Below are 22108 nucleotides of genomic sequence, written 5' to 3'. Positions count from 1 at the left end.
AGCGATTTAAAAAAATAATAACAAATTTTGTTTAAAAAATAATAAATTAATTAATGGTTTTTGAATGTGAAGTGAATAATGAGTTAAACAATTGAAAGTAAAAGTGACTGTTATTTGTTTTAAATAAATTAATTAATAATTTTGAGATAAAATATATAATCAATTGTTTGGTTTCATTGAATACACAAATAAAATAAAAGTAAAAATCGGTTTAAAAGCCCATAAAAACAACACTAATTTAATAGTGACTTATATTTGTCACCAATAAATGTATGGCTTTTTAAATGATAACATTATTTTGAAAACTCATTGTTTCTTAACTTAATTTCAGTGTTCACTCAAACCAACACTTTATTAAATAAATAATAAATTCAATGCAAATGTATTGTCAATAATATGAATACAGTATATATATAAATGTTTGAACTGATAATCTGATCGCTGATTGGCTAACCATTCAATGCCTATCGTGTCGTCATTGGTAACCAAACGGAAGACTCCGCCCATTCGACACTCAATCAGCTGTTTATGACATATAAGTTGTTTTTATAAGACAAGAGATCCGTCGGTAATAATCCGTACGACACACGACTCTGACCACACATTTTGTTACCGTAATTAGTGAACCAATTGGTTTGTAATGCCAAAGAAGTTGGGCATCAATAGCAAGTCGGTTGAGGCCAAAGGTAATACTCAAACGTTATGTTGACGTCATTTGTCATTATTATTATTGATGGATGTCTTTGGCCGTGTCTTTAGCCCGAAAGGATGCCATYAAACAGGCAAAGGACGAGGCAGTTGAACGACAAAAAGAGGACGAATTCTGGAAAGACGACGACAAACATGTGACAAGAAAATTGAACAGAAAGGACGAGAAAGAGAAGAAGAAGCAGGAAGTGATGGACAGAAAGGCGACAAATAGAGCCGCTTATGTCGAAGAGATGGACCAATTGAAAGGCAAAAAGATTGCCGAACCTAAGCCACAGAAAGTGAGCCGATTTGATATAAACGAAAAACTGGAGAAACAAAATCAAGAGAAACAAAATGATAACAAAGAGCCGACAGTCACTGAACTGCCCATMGAAGAGAATGTCAACAGATTGGTGGCCGACGATGACGGCAACGCCAGAAGTGTCGAAGACGCTATTGCTCTTCTCAGGTATTATTTTATTAGACATTTATTTTTATATCCAAATAAATTGTATCAATAATTTTATAATAATATCATCGATTGACTTATTTCTGAACAGTACTAAGGATGATGATGTGGACAGACATCCGGAGAAGCGTATGAAAGCCGCTTATACGGCATTTGAAGAAATACATTTGGATAGACTTAAGAAAGAAAATCCCAATTTAAGGCTTTCGCAGTTAAAACAGATGCTTAAAAAAGATTGGATGAAATCACCGGACAATCCGCTAAACCAGAGAGCGATCGCTTATAACACAAAAATATGAGTGAATAAGATATTCTGGTTGTTGTCCATTGAATGAAGTAATCTATCAATTGTTTGATTAACTGTTAAGTTAACAACAAATACTATAAAACTGAAATAATCATAATTAATGTGAATTAATAACACAATATTATAATTGATGGTCGCATTATCACCTTTAATATACAGTATATTATACGTATATACCTTACAGTAATTATACACAGAATATTCTAAAGATTACACTCTATTTTATGTTAATAATTTTAATAAATTTTTGATTTTTTAAATAAAAATAATTATATAATTACTGGTACTTACCGTATAAGTTATGGGTGTTATCAACAACGTATAGGTAAGTGCTGATTGTGTACTGTATGTGTGCTATTTGTGAGAACATATCGGAACCTGTAATATCATAAACTGTTTTCTTAGACTTGATTTCTTCACTTTGTCTTAAAAAACCAATATATCAGTAATTGTAATATAATTTAAAAATATATATTTTAGTAAATTAGATAAATTTTTGTAAAAATCATACAAAAAATATACCGTTTTACCTGATTATTAATGATCCAAATGAATAGTTAATTCTAATCAAACAATTTTTTGTTGTTAAAGTATTACCGATAGTTGTACTGTATGTTCAGTACCCCCAGAAAGCATTGACTTTCGGTATATTAATTCAGTAAATTTACAACAAAAAAGTTATAATATCGTGTCCACTTAAAAATGTGTTAATTTACTGTTAATTAAAAATTTTACTGTAATTTTATTTGATATTTTGGCTAATTAATTGAAATATATATATATTATATAATAAAATACACAAATAAATACAATTATTATTTCTAAGTGAACTAAATATTCAAATAAAATTAACGAAAAATATGTCAAAAAACCAATTATTCCAAAATTACGGTAAGAGTAATATTTATGCGTATGAAATGTACAACGAGTTTCAAAATTACAATTTTTTTGTAGATAAAAATATAATTACGGTATTAATTAATTTATAAATAATAGTCGAATTATGATAATAGTTGTTAATATAATAATAATAAACATTTTAATCAAATTTCGCATTCATTTAAAGCCTTTTCCAGCTTTTGGCGAACACTTTGAACTCTAAGTTCTTGTCGCTTAATGTCGTCATCATTGATGATCATTGTGTGGACCAATGGTTGTTCGGGATTTAGATAGACAGCCGGTTCCTTCTCGAGCTTCTCTTTAGCACTCATTTGGCCAGTGATTGGCTGAGTGTGTATGTGAAGAGCGGTAGCAATACTCCTGAGTAAAGTATCTTTTGTCATATGAGGGCCGACGGGCTTCATATTGATGGGCAGCTCAAAGTTGTCCAACTCTTCGCGCTCGACATCAAGTTTTTCGAGTCTCTTTTCCCAAAACAATTGTTTCGGCTTTTCGTTTTGTTGGCCGTGTTTAAGGTCACTCTTGACCCGACTATCCGGCTGTGACTTAATGACAGTTACCGGCTGTTTAAATATGGACGCCGTCTGACGTATGGGTGGAATCAGTGACGAATCGTTACGCATATTCTTCGTGTAATCGTAACCCATAAGACCCGATTTGGATCTCTTGTTTTTTCTCATCAGCGATGAATTGATTTTACCGGTTCGGTAGTCAAATGTGGTCAAGTCTACCGAATCGCCCAAATAACGGGCCAATTGAGGCTTTGTTCGGAATTTACGACCCGACGGGCTGTTTGGTAAAAAACAATAATCAACGGTTTATAAGTTGTTATCAATGAAAATGTCTTAAATGTCTGTCAATACAAACCTATAATAAAAAATATCGATTTTTCCGGCCGACAAACCATTCTTCCGCATTAACTCTTGTCGTGTCCAACCTTCGGGAAGTGCTAACGACATGATTGCCAGATATTATTCTTCTTTGTTGTGCAAAAACTACTCAACAAATATCAATTTGATTTGTTTGTAATATATATCATATGATGACTACAAGTGATTAATAAAGAGTTTTTTTGGTCACTTCTTCAGTCATTCAAAAGAGTTGTCAACAAAAACAATAGACTCAACAAAGTGTTGAACCATTCATAGAGTCTGTTACACAATATTTTTGTGTTTTACTATCCCTTTATTATATGGTTTAATAATATCACCAATAGATTGATTCGTCAATTCATTAATAGATAAATAGATAATAAATATATATATAAAAAGTTTTATAATAAAAAAAAAGTTTTAAATATAAAATTCTTTATTAAAAAATATATAATTATTTTATTTTTAAATATATTATTGTATTTTGTTTTGCCATATACTGTAGTAACTTATATAAATTACAATTATAATTAACATTTATATCTATAATAATTGTTATCTCATTTTTATAGTCAATGATAATATTTTTTGTTGTTAATAACTTTCTATAATAAAGTTTTTACTACTGTATAAAAACTTATTGTTTAGTAATTTTTAATTTACATAAAATTATTAATTAATTGATTGTATATATAATAAAGTAGTGTAAATTAATATAATARATGTATATATTTTATTTAAAAGTGCTCATGCTAAAAATATGAATTTTTTCATAATTATAAAAGTATAATATTATATATTTTTAAAAACTATAAGTTATATTTTATTGTCGATAAAACTAATTAATAAAAAAATATAGAAAAATTGTATTTAATAGGTTTGGTTGATATAAAATCGGGTGTAATAAGAGATGGCGGTTACGGTATGATAAACTGATCTCATGATGCAATTGAATCAATAGTGAGTCGGCTATAGTTAACAAGCATTGGTATGTGTTTTATAGTACACTCTCTCTCATCTCTCTCTTTCTATAATATTCTGTGTTATAGTGATGTCTATTTGGTGTGAGTGTTGTGTTTGTGCTAAGAATTTCGCTAAAGAATTGTGAATTTGAGGCCCAAATGGCTGTACAAACAACACAACGAATGATACCTTTCATACAATTTCTATTAATTATGATTTACTATTAATTACTAATACCATCTCAACACTGGTCAATATGATTGTCACCACCACTGCGCTCATACTAAATGTGGCCTTAATTGGTATGTTTTTAGACATTTATCAAAATATATTATTAATATAATTTCAATAAATATATATACAATATAAATATAAATATATATCTATATATATTTATCATACACTCATAATACATAGTGCATTGATATTAAATATAAGTTATATATTATATAACACACTCACACAAACACTCACACACACACACATAGCATAAGCCGTTAAACTATTCAAATATTCCTAACGCTAATAATAAATGTATAGATTCTATAATATTCTTGTTTAAACATTATAAATTTTCATATTTATTTACTTAATTATTATTTTATTAACATTAAGTACACATTTGTATTTAATGAAATATTTGTTTAACATTATTTATTATTTTTTAATATTTCAATTATAAGTTATATAATTTTATTTTGTTTTTCAATTTTATACCATTATTCCTATTGGAGAATACGATATAATCATTTATCAGTTATATTGGATTATTTGAGATAAAAATGATTTTACGACAAATATATTACTAAATCTTTGTTTCAAACATTCACTTATATTATATTTGTATTATGAAACATATCAATAAAAATTTGTATAAACTTATCTTTTGATTAATTGTTATTTGAAGTACATTACTATAATATAAAAAAGTATACAACTTAAATGTATATATGGTTAGTGTGTGTTATTGCAAAAATTGATGGAAATTTATATATATTTATATTATATTTAATATTTTGTAAATGTTATTATATGTGATATAAATACAGCCGTAAAAGCAAAATAATATGAGTAAAACTGGAGAAAATCGTTTTGAGGGCCAGAATATGGCTGTGATTTGCTGTTGTGGTAACAGTTTATAAGTGAATATTGAATTAATTTAATGGTTATGTTTGCAATGAAAATGATACAAAACAGCCAACACATCCCCCACACAAACACACACACAAACACATACATACAGTGTGTCAGATGGAAAGTCATTCTCCAGAACAGATCCAATGAGAACCATAGCAACGGATGAGCTGAGGAATGTGTTGGATGTGTTGTTTGGTTGCCATCGAGTCTCATATTTTTAAAAACGACTGCAAAGGGATTCATAAGAATATGTCATTCATTTGAGGATAACTTCTCTTTTAGTATACATTTAGTTGAAATGTTGAAACCATTATATAAAACTACTATAATATACTATATACTCGCACACTGTATATACTGTAATATACAGTATAAAAATACATATACATATACATACAATATATTTATATAAATTATATATATATATATATATATAATTGTATATACAGTACTACTTATGTACAGTAAGTACTTTATCTCAATGTTATATAAATTCATTGAACTCAACACATAATTATCTCAATAATAATAATCATCTGCAAACACGCCTTTTCATGAAATGATATTAAATATATATTTTATTAACAACTAATTTGAATAAAACATTTCGTAAAAATAATAGATGAAAATCACCCAACAAATTGTTTTACGTGTGATATAAATAAAACATTAGCCTATAAAATATAATCTATAGTCTAACAAATAACATTCATAAATATTTTTGTCGTATATTTGATATAAACAATACTATTGATTCATTATAATTTTACAATACAAAACAATTATATAGTTTTTATTTTAGTTAAATTGAGTTTAGGTGGGAATCAAGTAGTATTAAATGATATATATAATGATTTATACACATTATAATCATAGATAACATATACTCACATTTACTATAGTCTATATTTAACAATAGAGTAATTGAAATAAATTAATGAATTAACGATTTGTGAGACAAACTAAGGTTGTCTCCGCCTATCAAATCAAACAATTATATCTAATTTATTAATTAAATAATTAATTTATAAGAGGTTTTGGTGTTTGTCAAGAGATTTTTGGTTACTTTTTTCATTCACTAATCACACTATACTGTATTCAATGAAAATTTTATTTATAAATTATTGAATAATACAACATAAAAAAGTCAATATGTTTAGAGAGAGGAAAAATAAGCCAAACTTTATTGATAATTAATATTATTTTTTTAAATAGTCATTTATTACAAAATACAAATGCCATTAATTTCAATGAATGACTCAATAAATATATACTATTTATTATATATTTTAAATTTTTTCGGTCTTTATAACTGTTGAGAGCTTCAAATGAGATGTCTATATCTAAGAAAAAAATTCAGTGATTTATAAAAATGTTTAGAAAAATGAATTTACAGTTACTTCATATAATATAGTAGTCAATAATATAAGCTATAAAAATGATAGTATTAAGTATCAATGATATTAGTCTATAATTTAATATTAAACCCCTCCTCTATTTGTGAAGTTATTATCAATAATAATAATCACAAGAATAGAGAAACTAATCGTTATTTTTGTCGGTTTTGTGAGCAATAAAAGCGATCCAACCATTAGACTCAGTCATGCATTAGTGAAATATAGTATATATAAAACTTTCAGATATTTATAAATATATCTATATATACAAAAAAAATGATTTTAAATTGATTTCAAAGTGATTTGTGTGTCTATAATTAAAAAGTCCATTAAAAACTAATTTGATAAATGAATTGTAACATCATTTTTGAGTTTTTCTCATTCATTTTCATATAAAAATTATTTTTTTGAGCACAAAATTAAGCCATCATTTCTATTATCATTATTTTYTATCGTTATGTAGTAATGCTTTTTAAGCATAAAAATTWAAAAAAATTAAAATTATGTTTACTAAGTCATCAAATTATAAAAACATTTTTCCCCAAACAATACTAATGCATACTATAGTGAATAAAACAATGCATCTATTGTTTAGCGCATAAATTATTATTTTAGTTAAATCTCTTAAATACCTGTTTTAAACAAACAGGTGGATAATAAATTTGTTATTGTTTTATAATATGATAATTAAAAAAAGTTTTTTTTTAAATATAAAAAGATAATAAAAAAAATAAAAATAATTACTAATTTATTTTATGTAAAGCAATGAATTTTAAAATAATTTTTATATAATTTTCATTGAATTTATTCGCTGATTAACTTATTGATGTGTAAATTGTAATTATGATGACTACTAACTTACAACTATTGTCATTACAATATATCATATTATTCTTCTTTAAACTGATATATTTTATTGATATACGGTTTATTGAATACTCTTTTAGATATAAGAAAAATTATATATTATTATCTACTATCTATCTATTTATTATTATTAATATTATTATTATTATTATTATTATACAATATGTCTAGAAATAGTATCCAGTTAAAGATATGCCATAAAAATAGCAATGAAATTTGCAATACATAATCTTTAATATTGATTTTCCAATAAAGCTCCTGAATTAGTATGTATTGTTAGTGTCTAATCATTTCCCAAAAAAGTGTTGTCCCATAAATAATATACAGAAATATTTTCATCTTATTTATCTCTTCGATAGACTGTTAGAGAAACTACAAGGAAAGCAATTTATACCATCAATATTATATATATTGGATTAACATTTATTGCTTGGTAATAGAATTATGACCATATAATTTATCAATGGTTATACAATTTAAAGTAATAATATCTTAATCTTTTTTTTTTTGTTGGCAAAATTCTTAAGGCTTTAGATCATGCAATGAGTTTCTAAGTTTAATTACTTGAATGTTATATTTGTTGATAAAAATATCAAATATATATATATATCTATATAAACACATAAAAAAATAAAATTAATAAGATATACACAAAAATGATTATAAATTAATAAGACTTAATTATAATTTTGAAAGGTTTTTTGACTTCTAATTTAGTTAACTAAATATTTAGCTCTGACTATAATTTAATTAAAATTTTATTACTTACATTTACAAATATATATATATATATATATATATATATATATATATATATATGTAATTAATTATTTGAAATTACGATTACTAAGTAATCCTTTATGCATTAAGTTTGCCATATGGATGACGCTTTTTTTATTTTAAATAAAATATGAATCATTAAAGATAAATTAATATTTATTATAATATTATCTGGTTATATATATATGTGTGTATATTTATAAATTATGTTACATCAAGACATGAAGCTATAAATGTATTAAACATAATACTGTATAATATGGTATTTTATTATTATTATTATTTTTCTACGTTTATATACTGTAATATTYTAAGTGTTTGCTGTTTCATTTGCTTTCATAAATATTCAATGTTTTATGATTTAAATTGTAAAAATAGGAGAATTTTTTTGTTTCTGAGATTCAATGTATTTTGAAGTGTGGTTTAAAAGAGTCGTATTTTTTTTGTTGATGACATCAAACTCGATGGCAAAAATTTTGAGACCATTGAATTGATCGTCGATTTAGACATTAGTTTTGTAAATTATGGCTTAACATAGTATCATATACTGTGTAGTTCATAACTACTAATTGTAAATAATGCTATGATCATAGGTTTTAAACTTTTTTAACGTAGTGTATGTTAATGTTAATCACATATATTACTTATTCACAAATAAACTCTTATTACTAAAATTATTTTTTATCCTTTTATACTATTTAGTTGATAATTTGTAGTATATCAAATTATTTGTATTATGTTATTAGTATTTGTAGTACAAAATATGTACAAAATCATCAAAACATGTTAAAAATATTCATCACATGCTATGTTTGTTATATTCATTTAGTGTTAATTATTTTTAATATAATTAACGTAATAAGGACCAACTAATAATTTGCCTATTAGAGCTTATATATAATTTAGTGTATATTTTATGATAAATAGATAGATAGATAGATAGATAGATAGATAGTAGTGACTATAGTAGCCATTATAATGTATGGCCACACAGGCAGCGACTGATATATCGATCACTTCATTACATGCATTGAATTTAAATAAACATTTTTTTTTGAGTATAAAAAATATATAAATTTTAGGAAAATTTTAAAAAGAAAAATATTCCGAAACACTCACTGATACCCAATATATATATATACAGTATATAAATAATATAATAATGTTATAGATATATATAAGTTATGTGTGTATTTTATTTAGTTAGTTTTTTTAGCAAAAAAATATTCGCTGAATTTTTTTACATTTGTTTTTAAAAATTTGACGATCACTTCATATTTCATTTTAATTGAATTTTAGAATATAAGAGTTGCCTTCAAAAATATTAGACATATGATTGATATTTATGTTTAAATGTTATATTACAGACACAGCTATATATACGGTATATAACTTGTAACCCTATGTTTATATATATATACAAAAAATAAGTAGTTTAGGGAGAGATTAGTTAATAAAAGAAGGATTTAATAATAATAATAAAGAATTGGTTCATTTTGTTCATCAATTGACTTTCATGTTTATTATAAAGCATTGAATGAAAAATTAGTTATAATCAGAATTAGTATATCATTTATTTATAGTGTATTTAAACACAAAATTTGTATATCAAAAAATTAATAATAAATACAAAAATTCTATAGTTATATAACTGTACTATACATTCACTTTAATATATATATATAATATGACAAACAAACAAACAAACAAAAAAAACATATCATATATAATGACTGCCATTTTGTTGTCCAAACAGTTTTATGTTCAGACGATGAGGAGCGTCTGGTAAGGGATCTGTTTCGTGATTACAATAAACTGATCCGACCGGTGGAAATGATGAATGAGACCGTTGAAGTCCATTTCAAAATTTCATTAGTTCAACTTATCAATGTTGTGAGTATTGATCATCAATTATTAATATATACTCTTATATACATAAATATATCCATATTTTTGTTTGTATTGCTATTAGAAAACTATAAAATAAAGAGTACAAAATATTGTAAACAGTTTATAGACGTCCAGTAAAAAATGAAATGAGAAAAAATTATTGATATTAACTTTAAAAAAATTTATATTACAATATATTAAAGTAGAGTATATTTAAATCAATTGTGTGCGTCAAACGTCACACAAATCATTATTGTATATCAATAATAGTATATATTTATTATATATATTTTTTTCGGACGTCTCTATCAAATGCATTCTCAATGTTATTATTAGAATATAGAATATTCTGTTTGTGTGTTTGCATAGAATCGATTGATTGCTAAAGAGAAAAAATATATGTATATATTTATTATTAAAGATAAACATTTATATATATATATATATATATAAATTTATATCTAATAATAATAATAATAATAGACAAAACTGATAACTAAAATAGTGTTGTTTTTAATTAATATTCAGAACGAAAAGAACCAAATAATGACAGCAAATGTATGGCTTCAATTCGTAAGTAGTCTTTAAATTAATTCAATTACCGCTATATACTTATTATATATATATATATTACTATTCTGTATATATTTATATTTATATGTGTGCCTATATGTTATAATATTTCTAAATAATATATTGCTAACAAATTTTTCTCAAACAAACAAAAATCTTAATTTGTTTAAAAATGATTGAAGTGCTGTTCTCTCTCTCTCTCTCTCTCTCTCTCTCTCTAAAATACAGTATATATATGACTAGTTTTATATCTTAGGAGAGATAAATTAATTTACAATTTAAGAGCTTAAATGAATGCTTAAGATGTTTGCCAACAAAACAATAACAAATGCATCCGTTATTTGTGTGTTATATCAGAATAACTGTAATTTAATTATTTTATTTTTTTCTATAATTTAATGAGTATTTTATTTCAACAAAAATTTATATTCTAATAGTGTAAAACTTATTGAAAGAGATAAAAAAAAGAAAAGAAATTTAATGCAAATAAATTGAAATAATGTATTAATAAATGCAAAGTTATTATATAACTTTGTATTAGATTAATAATATTAAAAAATTTAAATATTTAGTTTAAGAGAGTGATGAATGAAAGAGTAGGTGAGTGGGTGGGTGAGTGGGTGAATTAGTTATTTAGTTAGTTACTGTGTAAATAAGTGATAGAAAGAAAGAGAGAGAGAGAGAGAGAGAGAGAGATTCAAACAATGAATGGCGAATTAAGAGATTCTCATTTGAGATAATGTAGTGATAATGGATGAATGGGTTGGTGTGAGTGCTGGCCATCACACTAACCATCACATAGGCATCAATGTTGCTGAAGATTACATATAATGGTTAAGAATATAGAATATACTCTTAACATCTAGTAATAGGTTATGGGTTTAGTTGTATGTATGTATGTGTGTGTGTGTTAGGAAATAGTGTATTTTAGTGAATAAAATCAATACTACATGACATAACGGTTCTCAAGTATTGCAGTTAACTTAATTTGACTGAATTTTAGGTTACAGTTATGTTAGGTTGGCGTCAAAATCGGCACAACTTTATTAAGACATTTGGTTTTATGCTTTGGTAATAGCAATGCAATCATAACGTTAGTCTATTCATATCGTATCAATCATATCATACTCTCTTTCCATTTGTGTTATACATATATAGTATATATATATATCAATGATATTGCTGTTAGTCAAACCTACACTTCATATAACTACTTATAGATGAAAAATTGATAATTCATGAAAAATGATGAATTTTATTTAAGTCATCAATTGCAACTGTAATACAATTCTAGTGCAATCATATCAAATGCGATAATTTTTATTTGAAATATGTGATATTTATTGAAAACACTAAATAAATTATTCAAAAATTATAGATTAGTTTTCTTATATATTAGTTTATTGATATATAATCGAGTATTTTATGCCGGGTATATATTATAATATAGTTAAAAATAGACAAATCAATTTTTAATTTTATTTGCGAAGCATATAGTTATAATAACAATATAATAGTGATATCTTAATACACTATTTATATTGATATACATTTAGATTATATTGATATTTATTTAAATATATGTCATGTCATAAGCATTTAATAAAAAAATTATTCAAATATTGTCGACAAATTTTATAATAACAACTAATAATTACATCAAATTAAGCTATTTATTATAAATTATTATTATTATTATTATTATTATAGTCTATAAAATAATTCTGTATATAAATGACAAAATTAGTAGTGAAAAGCAAAATTGGTTTTTGGCTTTTATGTTTAATTTTGACAACAATTGATGTGATATTATTTAGTGTCAAAATAAGAGCAAATATTATGTATTAATAATATATCTACACAATTAAATGACTGTAGGCTAAACAATAACTAACAACTTATATATATATATATATATATATATACTGAATAAAGCATTACATATACTGTATATTTGCAATCGACTACTACTACTACAGAGTTTTATTGTTATGAAAAGTATTTTGTCATTAAAATATTCATTTTGAGACTTTTTGTTCATTTATATTAATTACAAATCCTTCTCTCTCTCTCTCTCTCTCTCTCTCTCTCTCTCTCTCTCTCTCTCTCTCTCTCTCTCTCTCTCTCTCTCTCTCTCTCTCTATTTCTCTGTCTATCTATATCTATCTATCTATCTATTTATTTATCTTTCTTTTACAAAAATTAAACGACAAAACAAAATGTGAATTTATGGTACAAATATTTTATATCAAAGTCGGTAATAAATAGTAGTTGTAAATATAATACTGCCTCAAACACTAAATAATAGAATAATGTAAATAATTGATGATTTGATTTATAGAAATAAATAATTAATTATTTTATATTCCAGGCTTTCATAGTATATATTTTATATACAGTATCATATAAAAAAACTTTCATCAAAATTTTTGTTTTATATATCTGATTTTTAGTTCAATGTATTTCATAGTGAAAATAAAATAGAAAATGTTTGGTCTGAGTAACAGATTATTGTATAATTCAAGAATCATTTGACATTTCAATAAATATTTGCATTGAATTTTTTTAAAAAAAACTCAACATTTTTTGTTGTGTTTTGAAACTAGAAATTGAATGTTTGACTGAATATTTTTTAGTAGGTTTTTTAGGAGGAAAATTTCATTTCAATTGAATAGCTAATATACAGTATAGTATAGTATAATACTGGAAAAGTTATATAATATTACTGTTTTACTGTAAACCTTAGCGTCTGATATATATATTTATTCACTTATATTACAACATCTACTACTACTACTACGACTACTACTACTACTACGACTACTACTACTACTACTACGACTACTACTACTACTACGACTACTACTACTACTACTACGACTACTACTACTACTACTACTACTACTACTACTACTACTACTACTACTACTACTACTACTACTACTACTACTACTACTACTGTATATTATAGTTGACTTCATTATTGCTTCAATGAATTTTGTCATCCCTTTCAATTCACATTCAATTAGACTCTATTTTTATATAATATATATAAAGTTGTAAATTAAAATCAATGTTAAGTAAATAATCTAATATTTTAAACATTATATAAAAATGTGTTAGTATAAATGAATATATATATATATTATTTCATATTAAAAGTTTTTAGCATAAATTTTAAAATAATTATATTTTAATATTTTTAAACTTTTTATTAAAGTGTGTTAGTTATGGTTCAATATGAAGTACTATCTAAAAAAATATTTTAAATTAATTATTTAGTTATTTAATAATTATTTTTCACATTATTATTAAGACAAATTGTTATAATACTATAATACTAAGATAAAGTACTATATCATTAATTTTTTAATCAATTTTATAACTAAATAATTGTATTTTTAATTAATTATCATAATTATAGTTATATAATTATGCATAAATTAAATTAATTATTTAGAACTAATTAATAATTATTTCTGCCAATTTTATTTTTATTATTATTATTAAAACGTTATAATAAATACAGTACTATATCATTAATTTTTTAATTAATAACTATTTTTTAAAAACAATAATATTTTTATTTAATAATTATAATTATAATAGTTATATATATATTTATGCAATTCTTATATTTTAAAAATTGGCAAAAATTGTCGTTTAAAAATGCAATAAAAAATGTTCACATAAATTGTCTATTTAATATATAATATATATAAAGTTGTAAATTAAAATCAATGTTAAGTAAATAATCTAATCTATATAATTTTTAACAACATAATTTTAATTTACAAATTTGCATATATGTTTAAAAAAAATTTTTACATACAATTGTTATTTGTAACTGTTTACTCTATAGTAGTAAGTCAATAGTTAGTTAATAATGATGTCTATTGTATATTAAACAAAGTTACAGTAATAGAAATACTCAATTATTAGATAAATTAATAATGTATCAAAATTCATGTGTAGTATATTAATAGTTTTTAATTATATATTTTGTTAAAAAAGGTTAATATTTTTTTAGTCACATTTAACATATCATATATATATATATTAATATGTTAAATATAATCCATATATATACAGTATATTATAATATACATTAAATATATCGTATACTGGATATAACATTCATAAAATGTAATATATTCAGGTATAAAGATATAATGTTATATTAGTCTAATAACTAGTCTATTATTGGTATATAAATAGAACTGTAGTCTGAATACGATTAGATTACCGGTAAAAACCGAAACCGCCAACAATTTTCTACGGGTTTTTATAAATTTCAAATAAACTAAATTGAAATAAGAGATACAGTTTTAGTGTAACAATTTGATTATGGTTTTAGCTCTAGAGTTCAATTTTTGTTTGTTTGAATATTGCTTTAATTTCAATACTTTTACTGCAGTATAAAAAATTTACAGTAGAAATAGTACTGTAGTGTACAGTATTACAGTACTTGTTTAGTGAATTAATAATACGGTAGATATACAGTATAAGAAAATAAGTTTTTTTTAAATAATTAAAATAAATGTATAAATGATAATTAAATTATACAGAATTGGGACGACTATCAACTTAAATGGGATGAAGCAGATTATGGCGGCATATCTGTGCTTAGGTTACCACCGGATAAGGTCTGGAAACCGGATATAGTCTTATTTAATAAGTGAGTTCAATAAATAGCTAATTGTCCTATAATTAAGTAGTTAAAGATTCAATAAATATATAAAATGCTAACAAAAACAATTTGGTGTAATTGTAATCAAGTGCTGACGGCAATTACGAGGTACGGTACAAATCCAATGTACTGATATACCCGTCTGGTTCATTGATGTGGGTGCCACCGGCCATCTACCAGAGCTCGTGTCAGATCGATGTGACATACTTTCCATTTGATGAACAAAAGTGTGTCATGAAGTTCGGGTCGTGGACTTTCAATGGAGACCAAGTGTCCTTAAAGCTATACCAAGACAACTATTGGGTCGATCTGTCCGACTATTGGAAAAGTGGTACCTGGGATATAGTGGCCGTACCGGCGACACTCAATGTATACAATAATACCAAATACGGAAAGCCTACAGAAACCGATATATCATTTTACATAACAATCCGCCGAAAGACACTCTTCTATACTGTCAATCTAATACTTCCAACGGTTCTCATCTCTTTTCTATGTATTCTCCTCTTCTATTTACCCGCAGAGGCCGGTATGTCTATAATTAAACCTTGTTATTGTTGTTATTGTTGTTGTTTTGGTCATTTTTCATACCTCTCAATGTGTGTACACCTGTAGGCGAAAAGGTAACACTAGGCATATCGATATTGCTATCACTGGTTGTGTTTCTACTGCTGGTGTCAAAGATATTACCGCCGACTTCATTAGTGCTTCCGTTAATTGCAAAATACTTATTGTTTACATTTCTTATGAATTGTGTGTCAATATTGGTGACAGTGATTATCATCAATTGGAACTTTCGCGGCCCGAGAACTCATAAGATGCCCAATTGGGTTCGGGTCGTGTTTCTCAAATACCTACCGGTGCTTCTATTTATGAAACGGCCAAAAAAGACACGCTTACGCTGGATGATGGATATGCCGGACCTTCACTACCAGCACTTCCATCCAACGCATCACCAGCAGAGCGGTTCACCAGATTTTAAACAACAGTGCACCGCAAAGTCCAAAGTAGAGTTCATGGAGTTGACAGATATCGGCCAACAGAACCTACCCCTCGATCATCACCCGAACTGTACGAAAGTTACTCAACCTCTTCAACGTAAAGCATCGCTCGAGAGGCTCGAGAGGGAGAGGGATGGCCTTCGAGACAACGAAAGCATTGATATGCTATACCTCACGCCTGAGGCCTACAAAGCGGCCGAAGCTATTGAGTTCATCGCTGAACACTTGAGAAGTGAAGACGAGTACATTCAGGTATGACTAACTGCTAATTATTTAATTACATATAAACACATACCAGTGCTTATGTAATACTGTCTCTCATCTTAACAAAAACAAGTCCTATCTATCGCACAGCCCTTTTACGACACTTGTACTCTCTATTACATCTCTATTCCACACAATAAATAAACACTGTATTTGTCATCCAATAGTGCACTACATATAGACATTACAACTAAATTTAATTTATATTCATATGAATAGTAGTATTGCAATAGTTATGTACTAAACACTCAATACATTGAATGCAATGTTTTTCCCTTTTCTATTGAAACACTACTCGAACTAAGATTTAATCAATTCTTTTATATGTATTTACTATACATACTATACTATTCACTAAAATATAGTATATATAATCTAAACAAATCATTATTACTTTTACTTTGTATTATTATTTTATTTTTTATTTGTCAACTAATTTAAATTTTTATACAATTTTTTTATAAAATACACAAACTATTACCATAGACTATTACAGTATGCACTTTACAATGTAGTGTATGTTTACCTAAAGTGTCTTAAAAGTGATGCATCTTTGCGTATAAAATTCAATTATCAGTGACATTGCATTTTTGTGTTTCTTAATTATTATTTACATTAAAAATTTTATTCAATTATAAAATTTTATAGAAATTTTTATTTTTAAACAGAATAAATAATCAAAATGTTTTCTGTCATTTTGAACATAATATTATCGTTTGATATATTAATAAAACATAATTTATACCATGTTTTTAATTTTATTGTATGTATTTAAGTGTGTGTGTGTTTCATATGTTTTTTATTAAAAATTTAATTTATAGGATATAGTTATTAAACATAAATAATATAATATACCGCATATAACTAAATTACTGGACATGAAAATATCATATTTTAAGTTAAATTGCAATAATATATTTTTATTGTAATGCATATACTGTATATTCAGTAAATTATATATTTAATATAAATATTTTTTGTTAAAATTTTTAAATTTATGTTAGATATGAAAATAATTTATAATATTAGTATATATTATAGTATGCAGTATTGATATTATAGGTCTCAATTTTTATAAGATTTGAATATTTAATTTGATATACTTAAAATATAATTATTCAGCAAATTATTTTATATAAAATAATAAATCAAAGCCACGGCTTAAAAATATCAATAAAAAATCAATATAATTACTGTTCACTATAAAACAGAAGTGATTTTTATCGATTTTTTATTGAAATATCAAAACTTGAGATCAAAAGCTTTATAGTATATTAGATATGTATTATATAGTGTAATATAAATATGAAATAATTTGTTGAATGATTATATAGTATATATAAGTTTATGATTTGATGGAAACTGAAGCTTATAATAATGCAAATGCATGACAGCATAACCATAGACTCTGTTATCTATAATACATGAATGTATTGATGAGTTTTATGGCTATAGAGTGGATGCCAAAGCAAATAGAGTGCAAACATAGTCTCAAACAATAAGTTTTAGTTGGATTCGGATGAATGCATGGCTCACACTATCGATTGATTGTCTCGTAAACGTTAAGACATATAAATAATCCAAACAGTCATGTGCTATCTATATGGCCAGTTGTGTTGCATACCAGTGCTATGTTTATCAAGTATTAGGGATGAAAGAGAGAGAGAGAGAGAGAGAGAGAGAGAGAGAGAGAGAGAGAGAGAACACATACTGAGATGAGATGAGAGGGTCAATGCAATTGTTTGGTTCGTTCCTCTGAGACATACACATACTGTTGATGGCATCAATACAGTTGACTGTCCATAACTATAGTCACTTCAATTGATGTGATGTCACACCAATGCCTTGCAAAATAAGACACATATTCACCGACACTTATACCGACATTCATTCATCTCTCTCTCTCTTTCTTTCTTTCTTTCTTTCTCTCAATGTCTTATAAATCCCCAAATGAGAGACAAATTTGTTTTTTGTGCCATTTTTGTGTCATTTGATGGACGAGTAGCTGACAAAACTAACCGGTTGTTTTTTCGTTATGGTATCTCATTTCTCTAGTAATTGATTGCATTGCTTATAGATTATGTGACACTACAACAACAACTACGACAACACCAGTAAATAATAACAAAAACAAAAAAAAATATTTAATCCATCAGCCATTCAATAGTACACAACTTATTATTTATTAGCTATTTTTATAATTTTATTTAATTAATGACTATTGATGTTTAGCTAAGTTTAACTATTATGATTAGTTGTTAGTTTTATTATTTGAAACTAATATATTGGTTCTCTAAGTTATGAAAAAATAAGTAGTTTACAAAAATATTGTGTGTAAATAAATATAATTTTTATGATTAACCATTTAAATGACTTTTTCATTTCCCTCTTGTTTATATATATGGTATATAAAATGTTTTTACTTTAAATTGTATAACACTTAAAAAAATAAAAGATATTTATTTAAGTGTTCATCACAACAGAAAATCTTTAAAAGTAGTTTTTTTTTGTTGAAAAATATAATTTAAAAGCAAATGTTTTTTATATTAAATAACACTTACTTACAATTCAGCACTTATTTGGTTATGTTTTTGTAAAGCATACACCAATTATTTGATACCTTTGGGCTAGAAATTAATAAATTGTGTAAAAATATATAATGTATATATATTGTAGAAAAATCGGATAAACTTGATTTTAGGCTAATTGAAAACATTTATTCAAACATATTTCTTAATAATAATATTACATTTTGCTTACGGAAGTATCTAAAAATGTGCGTCAATTTGTATATAATATTTTAACTGTTTTTCTATTGATTAACAATTTACTCGAAACCCATAATTGAATTACAGTAAACTTTTATAGAGTATATTATTATTATAGCATATTTTCATCTTTAATTTATTTGACAACAATATTTGCTGATTATGCCATATCAAACATTTCTATTAATTTATTTCACTTTAGTAATATATGGTCAAATAAATATTATATATCTTAAACGTAATTTAATTAAAATATGATTTATATTACACATATGATATATATATAACATATATACATGTATTTATATAAATAAAATGTTTTGGTCATGTAAGATATCAGATATTAAACTTCAAAGTATTATGTAATAAATATATATTTTTTTATATATATTTACGTTTGTATCAGCATTGCCTTCATTGTGTTTGACAAATATTTTTCTTTGAATTCATGTTTTTTAGTCCTAAAAATTGTATTGAGATTTATGGCAGTAACTATCATTGATATGAAATTTCTTTAATATAAAATCTCTCTCTCTCTCTCTCTCTCTCTCTCTCTCTCTCTCTCACTGAACCAATATATATACATTTATCATCCATACAATTTATGTTTTGATATCATATAAACATATTATAATATGAGATCTCAAAATGTGAATACAAGTACCATATCTTTTTCGTTATGATTTGAAATTTTTCGTTTAAAAAAATTGATTCCTTTTGTTTGAATTCAAGTTACTGAAGAATTTACCCAAAATTTATATTACAATTATTGTTATGTAAACGTCAAATACTGTATATATCAACGCATTAATATTTTTTTTATTGAATTATTACCTCTATTTTTATCATTTGATGCGTTTTACAGTTTGATACTTTAATCATTTTCAAGCAATATATGATTACGTTATACAGTACAGTATCAATATAAATATATTTCATATTAAAAACTTATTTAAATTTCTATAATTAAAATAAAATACAATATATATAAAAATTATATATATATATATATATATATATACGTGTATGTCATATATAGCTATGTCATATATAAAATTAATAGCTATTTATAAAAGTGTTAGAAAAAAAGTAAGATATCAAAGTTGGCCGAAAAATAAAATTTATGATCAGTTTACATTAATTACTAAATAAATGCTGAGTCTATTATTTTATGGTTCAAATAGCATTATATATTATATAATAGTATACAATCTCTATAGAGTTTGAGTTAGGGTTGCATATCATACAATAGATCTTACAGTTGTAGTCTAACTGTTATTTTTTTCAATTTCGTAAAATCCTATCAATTAGTCGGTTAATAGGATATTCGTTTTTATTTAACTTATAATAAAATAATGATTATATTTTTTTATAGAAAAATATTTTTTAAAAAAATTATATTTTTATAGAAGATCTATAAATTACATTATAATTTAATAGTAATATGGTTCAGTTAATACATAAATATATTTTAGTTAATATATATATTAAATTAAATTAAATAATATTAAAATAATTAATCTTTAGGACTAAGAACTATAATTAAATAAATATTAAATTATTGTATATTTAGATCCTTAGTTAATTTAATACACAAACACACATAGTAAATGATATATATATATAATTATTTATAAGTAAAGCTAAATAACGTAAAATAGATTTATTTAAGAAAATAAAAAAAACAACAAAATTTTTAGTGATATTACCACTAATAGTACAGTGATTATCATCAATAGTTAATTATGGTTTAAATTAAAATAAATCTTATAGTCAAGAATATAATTATATAAAGATATTATTAACGATAACAAACATAATAAATAAAAATAAATGAACAGTACTTACTGTTACTTCAAACACAATAATAATAATTACTATTTTGTGTTTTGTTAAATAGTTTTTAGCTTTTGTTTTAGTATATTAATAAACGAGTGCTTACTGTACACTTGATCACAAAATAATTATTTTAACTTATATACTGTTATTTGAATGTTTTAATTAATTCTTTTAATATAGTATTAATTTTTAAAGATACTAATTAATTAAGGGAATTTAAAGTTATAATTAAATTTTTAAATCAATTAAATCATGTTATTTAATTTACTAGTATTTTAGTAATATTTCAAAAAATGACAACTAATAAAACAGGATATTTAATACAAATAGTTACTAACTTTATATACAGTATATAAAATAATATATTATAGTATAGAATAATTATATGCATATAAATTATATGGATATAAAAGAAAAATCTAATAATTAAATAATTAAAGGAAAATATTTTACTAATTAATTATTTTAAAAATATTTTACAAACAAAGAGAAGAAACATGTAGTTATTTTTAGAGAAAATACTATACTTTTATTTTCAGAATTATTTTTTATTATTTAATTTTTATAAAACATTTCATTACGTAATATTTAAAAGTTGTTTTTTATAAGTTTTAATTAATAGGGAAATATAATATTTGATTAAACTATGAGTTTAATGTGTTTAATAAATAAAAGATAAAAAAAATTCAATTTAGAGACAA

General features: G+C 24.2%; 3 protein-coding genes across 3 annotated transcripts; 2 read left to right on the top strand and 1 right to left on the bottom strand.

The window, feature by feature from the left end:
- The first annotated feature begins 490 nt into the window (after positions 1–490).
- LOC128957454 (coiled-coil domain-containing protein 124-like) lies at positions 491–1676 on the top strand. Its single transcript, XM_054303219.1, has 3 exons — positions 491–686; positions 760–1159; positions 1251–1676. Exons 1-3 carry the CDS (start codon positions 641–643, stop codon positions 1456–1458), a joined length of 654 nt encoding a protein of 217 aa, XP_054159194.1. The 5' UTR covers positions 491–640; the 3' UTR covers positions 1459–1676.
- Positions 1677–2440: 764 nt separating this feature from the next.
- On the bottom strand, positions 2441–3520 carry LOC128957291 (methyl-CpG-binding domain protein 2-like). The gene is made up of 2 exons (XM_054303027.1): positions 3234–3520; positions 2441–3155 (listed from the first exon to the last, which is right to left on the bottom strand). The coding sequence occupies exons 1-2, from the start codon at positions 3323–3325 to the stop codon at positions 2510–2512; spliced, it is 738 nt and encodes a 245-aa protein (XP_054159002.1). The 5' UTR covers positions 3326–3520; the 3' UTR covers positions 2441–2509.
- Positions 3521–4456: 936 nt separating this feature from the next.
- LOC128958472 (acetylcholine receptor subunit beta-like 1) lies at positions 4457–16794 on the top strand. Its single transcript, XM_054304333.1, has 6 exons — positions 4457–4503; positions 10139–10275; positions 10801–10845; positions 15414–15523; positions 15625–16064; positions 16151–16794. Exons 1-6 carry the CDS (start codon positions 4458–4460, stop codon positions 16792–16794), a joined length of 1422 nt encoding a protein of 473 aa, XP_054160308.1. The 5' UTR covers position 4457.
- Positions 16795–22108: the final 5314 nt, after the last annotated feature.

This window comes from Oppia nitens, unplaced genomic scaffold (assembly GCF_028296485.1).
Source record: "Oppia nitens isolate AA-2021 unplaced genomic scaffold, nextdenovo-longstitch-racon4-pilon3 scaffold3_pilon_pilon_pilon, whole genome shotgun sequence".
In the NCBI taxonomy this organism is placed as follows: domain Eukaryota; kingdom Metazoa; phylum Arthropoda; class Arachnida; order Sarcoptiformes; family Oppiidae; genus Oppia; species Oppia nitens.
Note: the sequence above shows the minus strand (reverse complement) of the source record. Positions and strands in the feature narration are given on the sequence as shown.

Bases quoted from the DNA above. Each gene is read 5' to 3' on its own strand.
- LOC128957291 (XM_054303027.1), bottom strand. From the start codon at position 3,325: ATGTCGTTAGCACTTCCCGAAGGTTGGACACGACAAGAGTTAATGCGG. The intron at 3,156-3,233 runs GTTTGTATTGAC...TTTACCAAACAG, and splicing joins ATCGATATTTTTTATTATAG to CCCGTCGGGTCGTAAATTCC.
- LOC128958472 (XM_054304333.1), top strand. From the start codon at position 4,458: ATGATTGTCACCACCACTGCGCTCATACTAAATGTGGCCTTAATTG. The intron at 4,504-10,138 runs GTATGTTTTTAG...TTGTCCAAACAG, and splicing joins ACTAAATGTGGCCTTAATTG to TTTTATGTTCAGACGATGAG. The intron at 15,524-15,624 runs GTGAGTTCAATA...ATTGTAATCAAG, and splicing joins GATATAGTCTTATTTAATAA to TGCTGACGGCAATTACGAGG.